The sequence below is a fragment of the Ctenocephalides felis genome, unplaced genomic scaffold, assembly GCF_003426905.1.
Source record: "Ctenocephalides felis isolate EL2017-DRISC unplaced genomic scaffold, ASM342690v1 CF-g0.4_SCAFFOLD_00845, whole genome shotgun sequence".
Classification (NCBI taxonomy): Eukaryota; Metazoa; Arthropoda; class Insecta; order Siphonaptera; family Pulicidae; genus Ctenocephalides; species Ctenocephalides felis.
In genome coordinates, this window is record NW_020536999.1 from 10,323,326 (window position 1) to 10,343,983 (window position 20,658).

The 20,658-nt window shown below is 30.3% G+C and overlaps 1 protein-coding gene across 1 annotated transcript in view; it reads left to right on the top strand.

Annotated features, from left to right (window-relative positions):
* LOC113377753 (myogenesis-regulating glycosidase-like) overlaps positions 1-19,365 on the top strand; it is a 41,256-nt gene extending 21,891 nt beyond the window's left edge. Inside the window, exons 3-15 of the mRNA XM_026618171.1 lie at positions 835-935; positions 4,425-4,587; positions 4,879-5,110; positions 6,328-6,391; positions 7,801-8,127; positions 10,721-10,955; positions 11,018-11,167; positions 12,505-12,688; positions 14,156-14,295; positions 14,407-14,659; positions 14,720-14,862; positions 17,056-17,281; positions 19,179-19,365. Of these exons, the coding sequence (XP_026473956.1) occupies positions 835-935; positions 4,425-4,587; positions 4,879-5,110; positions 6,328-6,391; positions 7,801-8,127; positions 10,721-10,955; positions 11,018-11,167; positions 12,505-12,688; positions 14,156-14,295; positions 14,407-14,659; positions 14,720-14,862; positions 17,056-17,281; positions 19,179-19,315 (2,355 nt within the window). The 3' untranslated portion in view covers positions 19,316-19,365. The remainder of the gene's footprint in view (positions 1-834; positions 936-4,424; positions 4,588-4,878; positions 5,111-6,327; positions 6,392-7,800; positions 8,128-10,720; positions 10,956-11,017; positions 11,168-12,504; positions 12,689-14,155; positions 14,296-14,406; positions 14,660-14,719; positions 14,863-17,055; positions 17,282-19,178) is intronic.
* Positions 19,366-20,658: the final 1,293 nt, after the last annotated feature.

The following is a 20,658-nucleotide window of genomic DNA, read 5'->3' on the forward strand; positions in this document are numbered from 1 at the left end:
GTCGTCTATAAAATACTACAATAAAAAATATATATATAATATAAAAAAAAATGAGGATAAAAATTAAATAATACATTACGAAAGACACTTTTTTTTTAAAAATCCTGTTTGTTTCATAATACGTCACAATATTGTGTTTACAGAAATACGATGATCTGGTTCAAAACTGATTGTTCTTGGGAGCCCTATCAAAATAAGAACTTCAATTCTTAAGTGCATCCCATCCTGGATATTTTTAGCACGTGATGGTTCAAAATAAACCAACAGATCTGTGTCAGAACAGAAGTAATCTGTGGTTTGGATGTAGTTTAGACATAGTCTTTGTTTGATCGAGAACTTGCTATGAACTAAATTAAAAACCACGCAAAAAATAAGATTTTGCATTTATTTAATATCCAACAGAGTTCCATCATTGACAAATTATTGAGTATTGACTCTTGTACACATATGTGGGTATGTTCAGTAAAAAGTTTATAAATTTTACCATTTTTTTTCTATATTTATGCATATTGGGTAGTTACTACTGGGTTCAAACCTATGTACTAAAGAAACTGATAAAATGCAGTAGTGATTTCTATTTAAAACAGCAGATATTGGTCTACCAAAGCGAATTTTAAATTTGATCAAATGCTTTTGTTGTCCAGTTGTTCTGGCTTTTATTTATAACAAATAATGTTTTCATCAGAATGCAGCAGATATCACCATAGAACAACGTTCAACCATCATTAGCAGAACACTTTGGTTTATATTATTTTTTGTTAGATTGTCGTTTTGTTTCAACTATATTATTAACAGTTTTCTAATATTTAATTTATTCTGGATTTTATTTTTTAGGTCTCAGATTCACCGGAAAGCCCTTCACCGTTCTGCAGCATCGAAAATATGACCACCGACGCCGAAGAGATGAGGGCGATGGCAGATGAAGAACTTGCCAGGTACGATAATTATAATATATTAACAATTAACATATAAAATTTTAATACTACCTACAGTCTAGGATAACTGCATATTCCTTTCTAGTACATCATTACGTTAAGGTAATTTTCTTGTAAATGGTGTATATATAATAGATATCCCAGACATCAATTTATTCGCACTTGTTACATATGTAGAATGTAATTCAAAATTAGTTCAGGAGAGGAAATTAGTCCGGTTGAATAATTAAATGTACACCCAAAGCTTTAGAAAAATAATTTTTGGATTAATTATTTTAAAAATGTAATTTTTAGTGCAGTCTTGTAAAATTGTTATCTACTTATTTTCGTCTAAGATAAAAAAGTAGTAAGCCGCGATCTTTAGATACTTACTTAGATATGTATAGTAGAAATTAAATTTAGACAATGTTTTTATCGTCAATGATGATTTATACAAATAATTGGTTGAAATTTAAATTAGTCATAAAGAGGAAATTAGTCAATTTCAGAACAATGTGACCGTCGGTCACTCACCCATTCATTATTACACACAAAGAGATTAGGTTCACTTGATAATATGAGAACACCATGGGTGTACTACATATGGTTCTACAAAAAAATATATTGGTCCATGGCATTGTACCTTAAGGCAAATTGCTGGAACTTTAAAATGGAAAAATAAAATTCCCAAAAAAGTTTTGCAAAAGAATAATTTTGAGAATTTTGAAATTTTTGGAAAAAAAGTCTTTTTTGAACATTCTGAATTTTTTGACATTAGTAAGGTACCTATAGAAATGTAAACAAAATTTGTTCTTATTATTAAAATCTCTATAAAATATCTGATAATTCGATGTGCATTTGTTTAATGGTCATTTTTGACCAAATGGCATTATTTTTTACTTTTTTATTGGTTCTCCAAAACCGTTGAACCTGCCTTCATGAAAATTTGATCAGTTCTTCAACTTGTTAATACAAGTAAAATGTTTTTTGAATCATTCAAATTGGACGCTCCGTTCTCTTAAAAACTGAGTTAGCGTTTTCGGCACTTTTTGCCCCATATCTTCGGAACGGCTAGATCTGCCTTCGCCAAAAACTAATCAGCACGTCTCCTTATCAATACGAATCGAATGTTGTATGAATTATACAAATCGGTTGATCTTGTGTTTGCAAAATCGTCGATGAAAAATTGTATCCGCATATATATATACACACATGCATCATTTTTTTTTAAAGTATGCCAAAATGTTCATAAAGTTTCGAAACGTAAAGATATATAAAAATTTTCTTTTTAGATTTTTTTGCGATTACTTTAACTTACCCTACGGTAGTTAATAAGAATTGTAACTAGCGGTGCATGGCATCGTGCTTCAAAGCAAATTGCTGGAACTTCCCGTACTGCAATGTAAAAATATTCGAGGAATATTAAATGTTTTTAAATAAATTATTATAAATACTGTAACTTATATATGTTTACAGAAAAGTAAATAAACAAAACTTAATCGGATTTATAATGAAGGACATTGTCTTATATTTATAAGAATTATATAAACTGAATTGCAAAGTTGAAATTATTTTTTTGAAGTATGTAAGTGAGTTTTTTTTTATTTATTTATTTTTTATTTTTATTTATATATATATATATATATATACATTATTTTCATATCTCAGTCAGGCAGAGTTGCCTGGTATGAGAGATTATAAAAAACAGTTTTCATATAATTTCATATAAGTTTTAGAAATTTAGCTAAAAAAAATATATTTGAAAACATTTAAAGTTTCTCGAATATTTCATTACGGTACAGGAAGTTCCAGCAATTTGCTGGAAGAGAATCGGTTCCCTAGGAAGAATAATGAATTTGACTACAGTAGACTCTCTGTTGAGTGCGGAAAACACTAAAACATGGTAAAGCACTTTTGTTCTGTTTCAAACTCTATATAAAGGTCATTTATTAAACAGAGTTTAAAATATATACTCTGTATATTTAAAAAATTTAATTATATTTTTTCAATTTGTCCCTTATCTAAAAAATTCTGACTACTCCTCTGGTGCGTTGCAATTGTCTCTGAAGATGCAATTGTCCTCTGACTTTTTGAACTCAGTGTCACATCATAAACTGTTTGTTCAAGATTTGTAGTTTATAGATATTTATTTTAATAATTCATAATAATAATAACAACTACTTGTTAGTTTTAAGTTTGTCACAATATGATAAAATAGTTCTAGTATAGTTTTAAATAGTTCAGTTTGGATTTTGCCATAAAAATGAATCAGGTTTATAAACTTAGGAACGAAGGGTAATATTTTTATTCTTGATGTTATTTATTTTTAATATTTAATTGAATGTATTTGTTTAGGAATTTTTTAAGTTTTAGCAGGAATCAGGAGATGATATACTTTTTTCTTAATAGCCAGGAAACATGAGCTACTTTACAGTTATAAAACTTTGTAATTTCATTATTACAAATTTGTATATAACATTTATTTATAATTTTACTCATAATATTTTCATCACAATGTTAAATTTTTAAATAATGTGTCTTGCACTTCTTTTCTTAAAATAATATTCTAATCACATTATAATCACAATCTTAATTTTTTAAATAATAAGTCTTGCACTTCTTTTCTTAAAATAATATTCTAATCACATTCTAATCACAATCTTAATTTTTTAAATAATAAGTCTTGCACTTCTTTTCTTAAAATAATATTCTAATCACATTCTAATTACAATCTTAATTTTTTAAATAATAAGCCTTGCACTTCTTTTCTTAAAATAATATTCTAATCACATTCTAATCACAATCTTAATTTTTTAAATAACAAGTCTTGCACTTCTTTTCTTAAAATAATATTCTAATCACATTCTAATCACAATCTTAATTTTTTAAATAATAAGTCTTGCACTTCTTTTCTTAAAATAATATTCTAATCACATTCTAATCACAATCTTAATTTTTTAAATAATAAGTCTTGCACTTCTTTTCTTAAAATAATATTCTAATCACATTCTAATCACAATCTTAATTTTTTAAATAATAAGTCTTGCACTTCTTTTCTTAAAATAATATTCTAATCACATTCTAATCACAATCTTAATTTTTTAAATAATAAGTCTTGCACTTCTTTTCTTAAAATAATATTCTAATCACATTCTAATCACAATCTTAATTTTTTAAATAACAAGTCTTGCACTTCTTTTCTTAAAATAATATTCTAATCACATTCTAATCACAATCTTAATTTTTTAAATAATAAGTCTTGCACTTCTTTTCTTAAAATAATATTCTAATCACATTCTAATTACAATCTTAATTTTTTAAATAATAAGTCTTGCACTTCCTTTCTTAAAATAATATTCTAATCACATTCTAATCACATTCTTAATTTTTTAAATAAGTTTTACACTTCTTATTATACTTCATTTTCAGCTTCTAAATTTTTTCTCTGTGTCCTAAATTTTACATCAGGTATCAAATATATTATAAATTCATTTGTTTTTTCATTTTTAGGGCTCCTTTAAGGATGCCAAGAAAAAAAAGTATATCAACATTGGCCGATTTGAGGATGACTGACCAGTTAGGACTTCCAATGGGAGATTCCATCGAGAATTCCAATCAAAATTCCATCACATCCATCAATTCTTTGGCCAGCTTACTCCGAGAAAAAATACAAGTAAAAAAAAAATCATATTATTGTTTTTCTAGTATTATTTTATTATTCAGAAATTTTATTTATTAATTTCATTTTCAATATTATTTGCTTTTATTTTATACTAAATCACCATACTACGGATATCATTTTAATATAAATTCTATCCTTTGTACTCTTTCTTATTTAAATTTATGTTATTATTTATTATTATTGCTAGATGTTAAATTATTTAACAGTTGTAATAAATATTATAATTTATAAAAAATCATATTTAATAAACATGAATTTTCTTAATAATTATTTTTTCCTCAGATGGTGCCAAATATAATAAAAAAGAAGAAAAAACCAGACGTCGATTACAAAGTTCGTGCCTTCGTCGCCATACTATTTCTAGTTATTGTATTTTTGGTAGGATTTGCCTATGTGATGTACCACCAGAAAATTTTGGCCAAATCCTATTTTGAAAAAGTGCAATTTAATAAAATGAGGAGGTCTTTGAAGATCTATGATGATAATGGGGATACTATCATCAGTGGAGAGTTGGGTAAGATAAAATTAGTAGAAGGAATTATAATTATATAATTAGATAAATTTATATGTCTTCTAATTAGCTACAGTTTTACAGAATTTTTTATTGCCTGACAAATGAACAACTTATAAATTTTTTTCGAATTTTTTTTTAAAATAAGTTTAAAAAAATGTCATTTTTGGCGGTCAAAAATGTTTATTGAACATATATACATCAAAGTATCAGATATTTTATAGAGATTTTAATATTGTGTACAACATTTTATGTATTTTTTTTTTTGGGTTCCGTACCAAGATTTTCAATATTGACGTTTATTTATATGGTTCAAACAAATGTCCTCGACATTTTCAAAAAAACTCAAATTTTCGAAATTTTTCATCGTTTTCAAAAAAAAAACTAAATATTGAAAAATTAAAAATAAATGATTTCTTTGAAAATGATCAAATAATCTTTCTGATGAAAATTTTGAAAAAGTTCTAAATTGTCAAAAAAAATCTAAATTATCAAACAAGTCAAATTTAAAAATAATGAACTCTTGTAAACGTACACAATTTACAATTTAAAAAGCACTTATAAGTTTACAGTATGTAATAAATAATCTATTTGAAATTATTAAAAAGAATTATTTATTAATTTCATTCTTTGAATGTTTAATTACGGTACGGGATGTTTCAGCAATTTGCCTTAAGGCACGATACTATGCGCCCCACTAGTTAATTTTTTTTATATATGATTTTTTTTTAATTACTGAATATTCTGTATTTTTTCAATAGTCAAACAGCGAACTCATGATTTGGTGAAATTGCATATGTATTATTTATTTAAGGCTTGTAGATCTTGACATTCTTCTTATGTTTAAAAAAATCCTTTAAATAATTGTTATGCAATTTTTAATTTAGTCTTATATATGACTTCTATAAAATTTTAGCAAATTTTGTTTAATGATGGTGCAGCAGATGCTTTACTAATAATTTCTTCAGAGATGTCTCTACGGATTTTGTAAAGTCAGAAACTACTTGATAATTTAGTTTAAATTTGAATTTTGAATATTTAAAATTGCTAACTTAGTGTTACAGATCCAATAATAACTTGGTAGATATTTTTAGAAAGCATCAAATAGACCTGAATTTGAATTTTCTTAGTATTTTAGTTTTTGCATTAGATATAAGTTGCTGAATCAACTAAAACAATCTAATGGCAAATTTTTCATTGCTTTTATTTTATTATTTTAGGTACAACCCTAAGGTCTGATAGGGTGTTTCCTTGTCATGCCGAGGATATGAACTTTTCTGAAAGGTATAGTAAAATTATAGAGTTTTTTGATCATCTGGAAAATCTTTGCGATGAGTTCCTTATTAAGAACTTAGTTCAAAATGAATAAATAAATAAATAAAATAAAAATACCTTGAAATCTTTAAAAGGTACTAAGTGGAGAATAAATCTGATAGCAGTATCAGCGAGCCGAGTAAAAATACCCGAATTATTATCTGGTCATATTTGTATAATTTTTGGTCACAACTAGATAATTAGAATCCTTCTGATTTTTATTTAAATTGAAGTTATCAAGGAATGGAATGCAAATAGTTTGATTTCTGTTAGAAATCCAATTAGATTATATCCTTTCTGGTCACCTAAAATGTTTATTAACTTCCCGTAGGGCAAGTTACACTAATAGCAAAAAAATCGAAAATGAAATTTTTTGCATGTCTCGACGTTTTAAAGGTTTATGAGTATTTTGGCATACTTAAAAAAAATGGATGTATGTGTGTGTGTGTGTGTGTGTGTGTGCGTGTGTGTATGTATGTGCGGATACAAATTTTCGTCGACGATTTCGAAAACACCGATCAATCGATTTAAATAATTTAAAAAAACATTCGATTCGTACTGATAAGGAGACGTGCTGATTAGTTTTTGGTGGAGGCAGGTCTAGCCGTTCCGATGATATGGGTCAAAAAGTGCCAAAAACGGTAACACGGTTTTTAAGAGCGTCTGATTTTAAAAATTTAGAAAACATTCTACTTATATTGACAAGATGAAGAATTGGTCAAATTTACATGAAGGCAGGTCTAGCGGTTTCGGAGATTTAATGAAAAAAGTAGAACAAAAAGCCATTTAGCGGTCAAAAATGATCATTATACATATGCACATCAAATTATCAGATATTTTATAGAGATCTTAACAATTAGTATCAATTTTGTTTACATTTCTATGGGTTCCGTACCATCCGTTAGACGGCGACGCGGCGCTTACGCGCTTCTATATTTCGTCTCTATGCAGTTAAGGCAGTACTATTGCTTTGAAAGGAAGTTCAGAATTTCCAAAATATGTCAAAATAAAGAAAACATTTAATTTTTTAAAAAAAAAAAAGTAATTTTTTGTCAAATTTATAGTTTCTCAAAAATCTAATTCTTTCGAAGTAATTTTTTTTCAAAAATGTTAATCGGTAAATGGCGGATGGTCAAATAGACTTTAATATGATGAACTTGATGATGAACATTGTATTTAATGTTCGAATGCTTTTTTTGCAGCTCTTTTATTCAGAAGCGAAATTTGTGCAGCTATTATGATTATTATAAAATTACTGTCCTTTTAATAAAAATTATGAATAAGCTTGACAAGAGCCTGAAATAATATCTATTATTATTGATTACGGCTTGCTTATGAATAAATAAATAAATAAATAAATATATTATTATTTTTTCCAGGAAGAGTCCCCTATGCCTAGAATGGCTGCACAGTGCCCGTCTCTATCTGGATCGCGAAGAAGACGCTTCCATAATATCCTCGCACGTCCATTCCATATCCACATCCAGTGGTTCTTCCCAAAATTCCAACAACCCAAACCCCACACATTCCACTTTGAAATGCTATGATGTCTCCTGGGTTGCAATTTCGCCCTACCATTACCCTACTGATTGTTACCAGTGGACTGGGCCGGCTCACTGGCTGGCGAATGATACAAGAGGCTTCAAACCATTTATTACTGGGAAAAACTGGGGAAATGTTCTGAAGAGATACTTCATCAATTCCAAGTGAGTGGTAAAGGAGTTATATATATATTAATAATATATACATTTACTTATTCAATCAGCATATTTTATAATCATAACTTCCAATTATATACATCAATAACATATACACTTACCATTCAATCAATATGTTTTATAATCAAAGCGTACTAGACTTAACCCTATATATAGGACGCGCTCTGATTTTCATTTGGGATTCTTTAATTACTATTCAACCAGTAATCATATATTATATCACATAATAAAATACAATATTATTAATTGTATAATTTGAATATAATAAAGTATTAAAATATAGTGAAGTAATTGTATTAAAGTGAAATAAATATTATTTTTATATAAAACCTACGTTATAAAAATATAACTAAGGCGTAATGGAATTATAATTATAATTAACTTCCCGTAGGGTAGTTATAGTAATGGGCCGAAAATTGAAAATGATCATTTTTGCATTTCTTGACGTTTTGAAGGTTTCTGAACATTTTTAGGATATACCTCAGAGAAAATGGATGTGTGTGTGTGTGTGTGTGTTTTGTGTGTCCGCATTTTTTCGTCCACGTTTTCGGGCGCACGGATCAACCGATTTTAATGGTTTAAAAAACATTCGATTCCTATTGATAGGATGATTTGCTGATTAGTTTTTGGCAAAGGCAGGTCCAGCCGTTACGGAGATACGGTGCAAAGAGTGCAAAAAATACAAATCGAGATTTTGAGAGTACGGAGTATCGGATTTGTATGATCTAATAAACATTCAATTTGTAATGATTGAGAGAAGAGGTGATTAGTTTTTGGCAACGACAGGTCCCGCCAATTTGAAGATACAGAGCTAAGTGTGCAAAAATGGCAGTTTTTGAGTGAGCTGATCTACAAATCTTTCTGCTCGTATTGACAAAACAATTGCTTTTGAGGATGAAAACAATTTCTACATCTTTTTTTAATTTTCCTAAATTATTTTTGTAATTTTGGATCAAAAATTTAAAAAATTACCCAGGTTAAGCACAGTCTAAGCGACACTCTGGTACAAATGTTTACCCAAGTGCGTTTAGAGTTTAGACCAATGATTCCCAACGTAGGGCGCACGCAATTTGAAAATTTTGGTGATTTGAATGTCATGTAGTACCATTATCAGTAAAACATTCAACAAAAAATGGTTGTTGTAGATCTAACTAAAGAGTTCTGGTTTGCCCGGAACAGAGCTAGTTTTCATCGCTGCCTGACGTTGTAAATAGACCTGACTTTTTAAAAAGTTTAGCTTGAATTTGAATTATGCTCATTACTTTATAGTAAAATTACAACTCGTTTAGCGTTCGTTAAAAATGGAAATGCAAAACAAACATTTTTGTTATATTTTGCATTTTTATTTCCGAAAAACGATGATCATAAAAGTTAAGTGCTGTTTTTAGTGTCGAAACTTAATAAATGTCAAAATTGGTTTGTCATTCTGGTGATTTTGCACACAATGCTACTCTGATTGTCCAGTTAAAGTTGTGGACAACTTAATTAAAGCTATCATCGTTTCGGCTAATAGAAACAATTTGGCTATGTTTAAAAATTATTGGGCCTTGGTTGAAATGTTTCTCCATAACACCAAATAGTCCTGACCATGAACCATTTAATTAAAACCCTTAAATAAAAAAAATGGTTAGATTAAGTTTTATAATGATGCTTCTTGGAAGATAACAAAAGGTCATCAAAATGGTCGATCAAAAGTTATTTAATTCCACGCAAAAATTGTCTTTGATTTTCTAACAAAAATGCGCACTTACTTACGGAGTTAGTTGCCAACCCGATAGCGACAAATTTCCGTTCTTAAAATTAAAAAAAAAATACACAAAAAGATATATAAAAATTAGTTATAATTTTGTTCTGAGTTAAGAAAATGCAACTAGCTAAGTAGACTCGTTAAGTAGACTCGTTGTGAAGAAACTGAAACCAAATGCCCAAATGTACAAATCCTATGTGGTTTTTTGCTATAATTTATTGATAAAAAGAAATAGACTTGAAATTACATAATGTGGAGACTTAAGTTTGAAGCTCAGTAATGTAGAACCTAATATAAAATATTTGTGCAGCTGGCAAGCTTAGTATCACGTTAAATAAATTTCGACAAAATACTAATAGAATCAGTTTGAAATTTCTGTTTTTGGCTTATTTAGAAATTTTACTTATGATGTTTAATAACACTTTGATAGTGATTTCACCTTGAAACTTAACATTCACATTTTTTCAAGAATAAAAAAAATTGTATGGGAGGCATAACGTTTTTAGAAACCTCAAGGTGGGACGGGGCCCAAAAAAGGTTGGGAATCACTGGTTTAGAATGTTTATGCACTGAAGCACTTTTCCAATTTTGTGATAATTATTGAAAAATGTGAAAATGCCGCCAAGCTGGGCACTGTGTAAGTGAAAATGTCGCACAGAATTGTTTGCAAATGCGTTTAGACTGTGACTATACGAGAGCACTTTTTGTGTAAATTTCAATTTTGTGTAAATTAGGCAACTAAACTATTTTTTTTGAATTTGAATTCGAAATGAAATGAAGATTGTTAATGTTCAGGAGATAAATTATTAGGACTTATAATTTTTTTTCCTCTAGAGGTGCAGCTATTTTGGTATCAGACGCGACTCCTCTGCACGTCAGCCTGGACGATGGTAAATTATGTTTGAGGGCAAAACGTGATGACTTTGCATTTGCAGGATCTTCTTCAGATTATCACAATCCTGATGTGGAACCAGAGCCGACTGTATTGTCCTACAGGATTTGCTGTGCAGCAAATCCTAGAGAATTGCATTTGGCCTTGGCTGAACGCTCTTTGTGGGATGGATTGAAGGTAAAGGAAAAATTTAAAGTAAAAATTCTGTCAGGTCTCACAGAAGTTTATTTTTGTTTCAGGAAGAAGATGTGGGTGTTATTAATTCTTTGCTGGCCGAACCTGTTTGGCAGATTGCTCCTGTGATCAAGGAAAATCTTACTGAAGCTGCTGTCTATAATTATACTGAAGCTGTGATTGCTCAGGGATTTTTGAAACTTGGACATGTATTGGTAAGATAACAAATATTTAGATTTTTTAGACTTACCAAAGATTTCGTCGAAAGAATTTACACATCTTTGCTTATTGTTGGCATTCTTTTTTGGCCTCAATTATTTTTATCTGCCAGCATGGTAGTTATAGTAATGGGCCGAAAATCGAAAATGCATTTTTGCATTTCTCGACGTTCTGAAGGTTTCTGAACATTTTGGCATGGATGGGTGTGTGTGTATGTGTGTGTGTGTTTTGTATGTCCGCATTATTTCGTCCACGTTTTCGGGCGCACGGATCAACCGATTTGAATGGTTTAAAAAACATTCGATCCCTATTGATAGAGAGATGTGCTGATTAGTTTTTGGCAAAAACAGGTCTAGCCGTTACGGAGATACGGAGCAAAGAGTGCAGAAAATACAAATCGAGTTTTTGAGAGAACGGAGTATCGGATTTGAATGACAAAAAATCAATTTGTAATGATTGGGAGAAGAGGTGATTAGTTTTTGGCAAAGACAGGTCCTGCCATTTCGAAGATACAGAGCTAAATGTGCAAAATATTGCAGTTTTTGAGTAAACTAAGCGTCCGATTTGAATAATCTGAAAAACTTTCTGCTTGTATTGACAAAACATGAAGTTTTTTTTGAGGATGAAAAATTATTACATCTTTTTTTATTTTTGTATAAAATATTTTGGTAATTTTGGACTAAAAATTCAAAAAATTACCCAGGCTAAGCACAGTCTTTGCGCCACTCTGGTACAAATGTTTACCCAAGTGCGTTTAGACTGTTTATGTACTGGGGCACTTTTCCAATTCTGTGAAAACTATTGAAAAATGTGAAAATGCTGCCAAGCTAAGCACAGCACAAGTGAAAATGTCGCACAGAATTATTTTCAAATGCGTTTAGACTGCGACTATACGGGAGCACTTTTTCAATTTTGTGTAAATTTGGCAAGTATTTTTTTTTTTGAAATTGAATTGGAAATAAAATGACTATTGTTAATGTTCTGGAGATAAATTGATTTATGATTTACATTTGATTTGCTCAGATATAACGAGATAGCAAAAATAATGAAAGTTACAGTATTTGTAATAAATATATTTGAAAATGTTTGAAATTTCTGGAATATATCATTACGATACGGGAAGTTTCAGCAATTTGCCTTAAGGCACGATGCTATACACCACTAGTTACACTTTGTATCTTTAGATGGTTCACGAGTTCAATTTTATATTTGGATATAAATTTTAGCTTATGATGAGCTTATAGTAGTTGAAAAAGTAGGAATGATATTTGTAGAATATGACTGTTTTTTATTTATTAGTCTTCTATTTAATATTTTTATTATCTATTTTTAGGTTAGTGAGCAATGGCAAAAAAACAATGGTGATCTGACCCTGGACAAGGATAGGTTTTCCACAATGTACGAGACAGTAGATGTTATGCACAGACGTGGATTTCGAGTTCTGTTTGCTGTACAGCCTTTTATCAGTACAGAAAGTTCAAGTTTTTCTGAATGCTTGCAAGCTGGATACTTTGTTGGTATGATAGAAATTAAATTTATATTATTTTGGACAAGAAAATTAGTCCTAAATTAGACCGCAAAAGACATAGACTAGTACAATTAATTGGTGTGTGAAAAATACAGCACTACCCCGACATATCGTTTTGTAACCAGACTTGTATGTCGATACGTTCGTATCTCAAAGCAATTTTTATCATACAGCCAAAATATTTCTATGGTAGGAAAATCACAGATTTTTTTTATTTTGTCATTTTGCAGTTAATATTTTCCAAGAAAACTTATTCGCTCACAGTTTGTATCTGGAGTTTTCGTTTGTATGTCAAAGCAACAAAATGCTTTTTTGGCGGGTCGTATCTCGAAATTTTGTTAGGTCATTTGGCAGGTAGAGAAAACTCTATTTTCTTTTTGTCATTAATATTTTTCGAGTAAATTTTTACTCGCTCAAATGCCGTATCTCGATTTTTCGTATCTTGGCACACTTTTATATCGCTCGTATTTCAAAACTTTGTCAGGTCATGTTTTTTATTTTATTTTTCACTTAAAGGTTGTATATCAATTTTTGCTCGTATGCCGAGGCTATTGACTACTCCTTTAGCGGCTCGCATCTCGAAACATTCGAACGTCAGGTCGATTTTTTGTTTGTTTAATTTTGGCATTAAAATTTTTCTTACTCTTACAAAAAAAAACTCTTACTTGCATGTCGGGGCAACGAATCACCCTGTTGCGGCTCATATCTCGAAACGCTCGTATATCAGGTGAAAATTTTTCCTGTTTCCTTATTTTGCCAATAACATTTCTCTAGAAAACTCTTACTCGGTCATAGGTTGTATCTGTAATTTTACTCGTATCTCGAAACATTCTTATATCTGGTCAATTTTTTTTATATTTTCATTTTGGCATTAACATTATTCCAAAAAACTCTTTCTTGCTCAAAGATCGTATCACGAATTTTCTTTGTATGTAAGGGCAACGAAACGCTCTTTTGGCGGCTCGTATCTCAAAACACTCTTATGTCAGGTAGAATTTTTTTATACTTTAATTTGTCATTAACAGTTTTCGAGAAATTTTACCCAAAATTTTCGTTTCAGATCGTTTTTGGCCTGTTTTGATCAGATCAAAAAATCGATAGGTCATTGTACGGAGAACTATATATAGAACATGTAAAAAAATTCGATAGTGATCGGATCATTTGTTTTGATTAATCGCTGCAGCAAATTCGGAAAATGCTGTTTCGAGAAAGACGCGTTTAAAGATAAAATGATCGTTATAATATATATATTATCTTTTAGATGGTTGTAACTCAAAAACTATTTAAGATATCGATTTAAAATTTTGGTATGTTATTTTTGAAGGTATAGCTTATCGAAATATGGAAAAATTGAAGATTCGGTTTTTAATAATAATTTAAAAACCAGATTTGTAATTCATTAATTATGTATTTTTATATAAATATTATCAAATTGATATATTAAATATTTTTTTAGGTGAACGTGGTGCAGCCCACGACATTCCTGCCTTGATTCGATATGGATCTGCCCAAAGTGCAGGCGTTTTGGACGCAACTTCTCCTCAAGCAGTTAAATGGTTTACGGATAAACTGTACAGTGTTTTAGATACTTACAAAGTGAGTAAATTTTTTTGAATCATCAAAATTGCACAATCTTCCTATCCACCAACTTTTCCTTCGTCTTCTGGTCCTAATTTATCAACCACGTAATCAAAATTTCTTTGCCAGATTGACGGTTTCTATCTGGATTACGGAACCGCCGAAGATATGCCGCCCCATTACAAATTCAAGGACCCCTTAGCCGACCCTGATGACTACAAAACCCTATTGGTAGAACGTGGTGCTGAAAGTAGATTTGCAGCAGTCACTGGAGCCATAAGGGCACCCAAACCGCCAATATTTGTTGCCCTTCCGGATCTGAAAGGGACTTGGGAGGATCTGAGGAAAGTCTTACCGGCTGTCCTAAGTTACGGAGTCATTGGTAATAAAAAGATATTACATAACCTGGAACTATTGGTAATTTTTATGGTTATATTTTTAGGTTACCAGTTTTTGATTCCTGGGGTGGTAGGTGGTAACACAGGTTTGCCAGAGAAGGAGCTTTATATACGATGGTTGCAGTTGGCGACTTTTTTACCAGTCGTCAAGTTTGCACAACTTCCAGAGGACTTTAAGGATCCACAGGTAAAAAAAAAGTTCGCATAAGTTTCACACGCGATTGAAGTAAAACTTTTTTGCTATTGTACGAGATGGCATTTAAGTTAAAAATAAATACACCATATAATAATTTTGAATAATGTCAATTAGTAATATGGTAACACTCGTGATGCACACATTTATTAGTGTCTACCATTATACACATTTATATAATGATAAATTATAAATTATATATTTATAAAAACATTAAAAATATTTGAAATATTTAAAAACAATAATGTAATTAAAGTCATACTTTAAATATGACATGATCGGTTTGTCATTGTAATTAGCATTTTGGACTTGAGCTTTTAATAGCTTTAATATTCGTTCACACAGTGACCCTATAATAATCTTGAATAATTTAATTAATACTATCAATAAATAAACTGCATAAATATCTATTATGTAGTATATCTGTATATAAATGATACACAGCTACACAAACTATTGTTGTGCTTGATCTCTTGTTAGAGTAATAAATCTGTATATCAATTTATTCTTCCTCATTTATAAAAATATGCAACTTTGTAATTCTTTACAGCCATCATGATCGAAAAACGCGTAGACTTCCTCTAAACTTCCAAAAGTGTCTGAGATATAATTCTGAATAAGATATATCTTCAGCATGATAGAATAAAGCTGTACGCTTTAATATTTTTTAATTTTTATAAAAATGGAGAGAATCATCATGTTAAACAACGCATAAAGAAATATTGCTTTCACAATTTCACTCATCATGTAATTGTGTTTGAGGAGCTTTATGTAATTAAAATTAAAATACATTTATTGACTGCTTGTTAACATCCCGAAGGAGAAGTTTATGTTTTCATAAAAAAATTAGATTCGCTAATTTAACTTTTAAAGCCATTCTGAAGCGTCCATGAGACCTCAAAAACAGCTGGACCGATTTCAAAAATTTAAAAGCCATTCGATGTATCTCGAAGAAGACTAGCGTTTATCAATTTTGCGCGACGATCAGCCAAGCTGTTTCTTTGTAAATAGCAGAAAAGTGAAAAAATTTTCGTTCACGTTTTAGCCCGCAATTCTAAATCGATTTTGAAAATTCAAAAACCGTTCGAAAGATATTGGTTGGGAATCGTGCTGATTAGTTTTTGGTAGAGATCGGCAGGGCCATTTTCTTATATTAAAGTGTTAAAATTTTTTTTCGACGATAGATACCATACTCTTATAGATCATACTAAAATATTACGGCCCTACGACAAGTCGTTTATTTTTTAAAATTTGTCAAAGTTTGCAAAAATTAGTATCGTTTTTTGGCGTTTGCCAAAATTAGACTTTTCAACGTCATTTTCTCAGAAACTAGTATAAACTAATATATCACTGGATTATCTTATATAATATCATACTTATTTAAATGTACAGTTTAGCTCATGGAAATAATTTTTGTATTTCTGATTGCTAAAATAAAGTGAAATAAAAAAAAATCTCAGAAACGACTGAATCGATTCCAGAAATTTAAAAGCCATTTGATGTACTTCGATGAAGATTATCGTTTCTCAGTTTTGTGCGACGATCGGCCGAGCCGTGTCTTTGTAATTTGGCACATTTAAGCCCATACTACTGAATCGTTTTTAAAAAATCAAAAACTGTTCGAAAGATATTAGTTGGGAATGATACTGATTAGTTTTCGGTGAAAATCTACCGAGCCGTTTTATTGTAATTGACTGTTGAAAAAAAAAATAGCCGATTTTTATGAAACTTTTTTGGCGATATATATCATGGTCTTATAGAACTTACTGAAATATTACGGCCTTACGACAAGTAGTTTAATTTTAAAAATTCATCAAAGTTTGAGAAAATTAGTTGTTTTTTTGACGTTGGACTATTCACTTGGTATAACAATAGAGTACTTGGTCTTAATGAACATACTAACCTATTAAAGTCCTACGGAAACTGGTTCAATTATAAAAAAATATTGATCTCTGAAAACTTGCTTTTAGAAAATACTCCGAGTTAAAGAGTTCGTTCGTTTTCAATGAGGTGTAATAAATCCACTCGGAATACTTTTAATCACTCATGAATTAATGCATTTTTTATTGATTAAGTCGATTATTTACACATATCGGGGAGTTCATGTAACTTGCCTCAAAGCAAAATACCAATACCAACTAGTTTATTACTGTCTTGAAAATTTAGTAAAGTATTTTTACTTTTTAGGTTTTAGAAATTGTTCGTACCTTAACGGCATTGCGTCAGAAAGTAGTCACTCCGCTCCTGAAAAAATACTCAAGGGAAGCTTTGGACGTTGGTTTGCCCTTGGTGAGACCCTTATGGTTACTGGAACCAAAGGATGCTGCTTGTTTGACTTTAACTGATGAATTTTCTGTCGGAGAAGAATTGATTGTTGCTCCGATATTGGATAAGAGAGCTACTTTGAGAGAAGGTAGGAAATTATACTTAAGTCCGGTGCACACGACGCCAGATATGATAAATCATAACTTACGATTTTTTAAACGATATGATAAATAATAATTTTTTATATTACCCGACATATTTTACGATCTTGCCAGCGTTTAAGTTCTCTATTCACAACCGCACTATTTTTAACATAATTTCTGTCTATAAAGCCCGGTTCACACGACGCCAGATTTCCTGATATTGCCCGACATATTTTACGATCTTGCAAGCGTTTAAGCTCTCTATTCACAACCGCAGTATCCTTAACATAATTTCTGTCTATAAAGCCCGGTGCACACGACACCAGATTTCCTTATTAGTGCATGCCAAACTGTTTGTTAGCTAGCAACGATATGATAAATCTTAATTTACAATATTGCCCGACATATTTTACGATCTTGCCAGCTTTTAAGCTCTCTATTCACAACCGCAGTATTTTTAACATAATTTCTGTCTATAAAGCCCGGTGCACACGACGCCAGATTTCCTTATTAGTGCATGCCAAACTGTTTGTTACCTAGCAACGATATGATAAATCATAATTTACAATATTGCCCGAAATATTTTACGATCTTGCAAGCGTTTAAGCTCTCTATTCACAACGGCAGTATCCTTAACATAGTTTCTGTCTATAAAGCCCGGTTTACACGACGCCAGATTTTTTGATTAGTGCATGCCGGACAGTTTGTTACCTAGCAACGATATGATAAATCATAATTTACGATAGTGCCCGACATATTTTACGATCTTGCCAGCGTTGAAGTTCTCTATTCACAACCGCAGTATCCTTAACATAATTTCTGTCTATAAAGCCCGGTACACACGACGCCAGATTTCCTGATTAGTGCATGCCGGACAGTTTGTTACCTAACAACGATATGATAAATCATAATTTACGATAGTGCCCGACATATTTTACGATCTTGCCAGCGTTGAAGCTCTCTATTCACAACCGCATTATTTTTAACATTATTTCTGTCTATAAAGCCCGGTGCACACGACGCCAGATTTCTTGATTAGTGCATGCCGGACAGTTTGTTACCTAGCAACGATATGATAAAACATAATTATGATCTTTCCCGACATATTTTACCAGCTTGCCAGCGTTTAAGCTCTCTATTCACAACCGCACTATTTTTAACATAATTTCTGTCTATAAAGCCCGGTTCACACAACGCCAGATTTCTTCTACAACCGTTGCCTAGCAACGTCAGAAACTGATTTTACAACAATTTTTGTCCTGGTTTTAAAAAAAACAATTTGCGAACAAATCTAAATTTTAAAATAATAAATTTTAATATTAAATTTACATAAAACTTTTACTGAACTTTTTATAACCTTTTTAATATTTTTATAACAATATTAATTATCCGATAAAGATACTGATTTTAAAAATCAATAATTGTCATGTTAAACTGTAACATTCTAGTATAATTTTAATATCATTACTATATTTAATTTATAACAATATGAGATTAAATCATCTTATGAATTTATCTTAATCGGATACGGTATATATATATATATATATATATATATATATATATATATAATTAAATCCATGTGGGCTGTTCTATAATATTTATTCATCATGGAATCAAGATAATAATTTGAGTAACAACATCACAAATACAAATTTTGCTGCAAATTAATCTTGACTCCATGATGAATAGGATTTAATTAGAGGTTAAGTGGTTTATAAGTATTCTTACGTGTCATAATGTTTTAGTTCACGTACAGATGGCACAAGAATTTACTTAATGACGTATGTTAATAACAAATATAAGAAACTTTCAATTGGCGTGCGCTCTACCTAAATGTTTATATATTAAGAGCTTGCGTATTTTTTTTTATTAATTTTTATTTGTTTTCTTAATTTTCAGTTTACCTTCCTGCTGGTGTCTGGAAGGATGGAATAGATGGTTCCTTAAGAAAAGGCAGTAGATGGATTCATGGTTATAGAGTTCCTTTGGACCAGGTTGCATATTTTATGAGGATGCCGGATAATACTAGATTTTAATGGAATTTTTTGTTTATTGGAATGCCAGATATATGAAAACTTTTCAGGACTGGCCGGAGAAATGGTATTTTCTAAATTTTATATAATTATATTTGAACCAAAAAAACTTAACACATTTGACAATCTTGAACAAATTTTGGACCAGCTGGAGAAATGGTATTTTTACTACTTTCTTGGAACTCAAGGAACTTTTATTTTTTTCTACTTGTATAGACTGATTTTAACTCTTTCTCTCGCGAATTCCGGAATTTGTATATATTTTGCCGTCGGTGCGGCGGCATCCGAGTCGAAAGGGTTAAAAAGTCAAATGTATCACAAAATTATTAGGCCAGCTGGAGGAATAATATTGCCAATTTTTTATCTATGAATAGTCAAATGCATAAAAATATTTTTGAACCCTTTGGTGGAACCAAAAATAGCCGTAATTTTTGTCATTTGTGTCGAATATATTTTTATCGAATATATATAGTGCTAGTCAACAAACTACTTGGGACCAACAAAATCCTTAGATTTTATATATAATTAGATTTATAATCGTTGTTTTAGATGAAACCTTATTTTTTACATGCGTTCATTTGTTGCTTAAAACTTTCGTAAACATTTCTTATACATTTGTAAATAATGTTATCAAATCGGATTGAAAAATCATAATTTTTGCGCAAAATTTGTTGGATATTTTGATAAACAAACACCGTAGAACCCGTTAAGACGATCATAGTTCATACGATTTCTCGAAGACAAATTGTTTTTTTTTGTATAATACGCTTTATCTTAATAGGTGGGACAATTCTGCCTCATAACATAGCGTCGTCATGACAACGTTATTTTATGCTTGTTTATTAGCAGTGAAAATTGTGAAATATCTATTTATTTGCTGTACGATCAGGCGTATTTTACATATAAGCAAGCAAGAAAGAATGTTATGATGTTATTAAAATACGCCTGATCGGACAGCAAATAGACATTTTCACTGCCAATTAACAAGTATAAGATAGCGTTACCATGACAATCTCTGTTATGGCAGAATTGCCCCAAAAGTTTTACTGTGTATCTTTATTTATAACATTCTCCTCAAATTGAGATCTTATAAAAAAATTAGGTTTAAAATGTGTGTACTGTTAAGTGTTTGGTGTTTGAACTGTATGAATGACTTTTATTTCAAATTTGTGATAAATAATATAGTTAAGTTTCTCATAAGATTAAATCACACATATACAATAATATATATTAGGGCGGGTCGATTTAAAGGCACATATGATTTTCGGATACTAGGGATCAAAATGAGATACTTTGCTGAAGAAACCATACCTCTAAAATGAATTCTGATGTCCCGTGAGTTGACC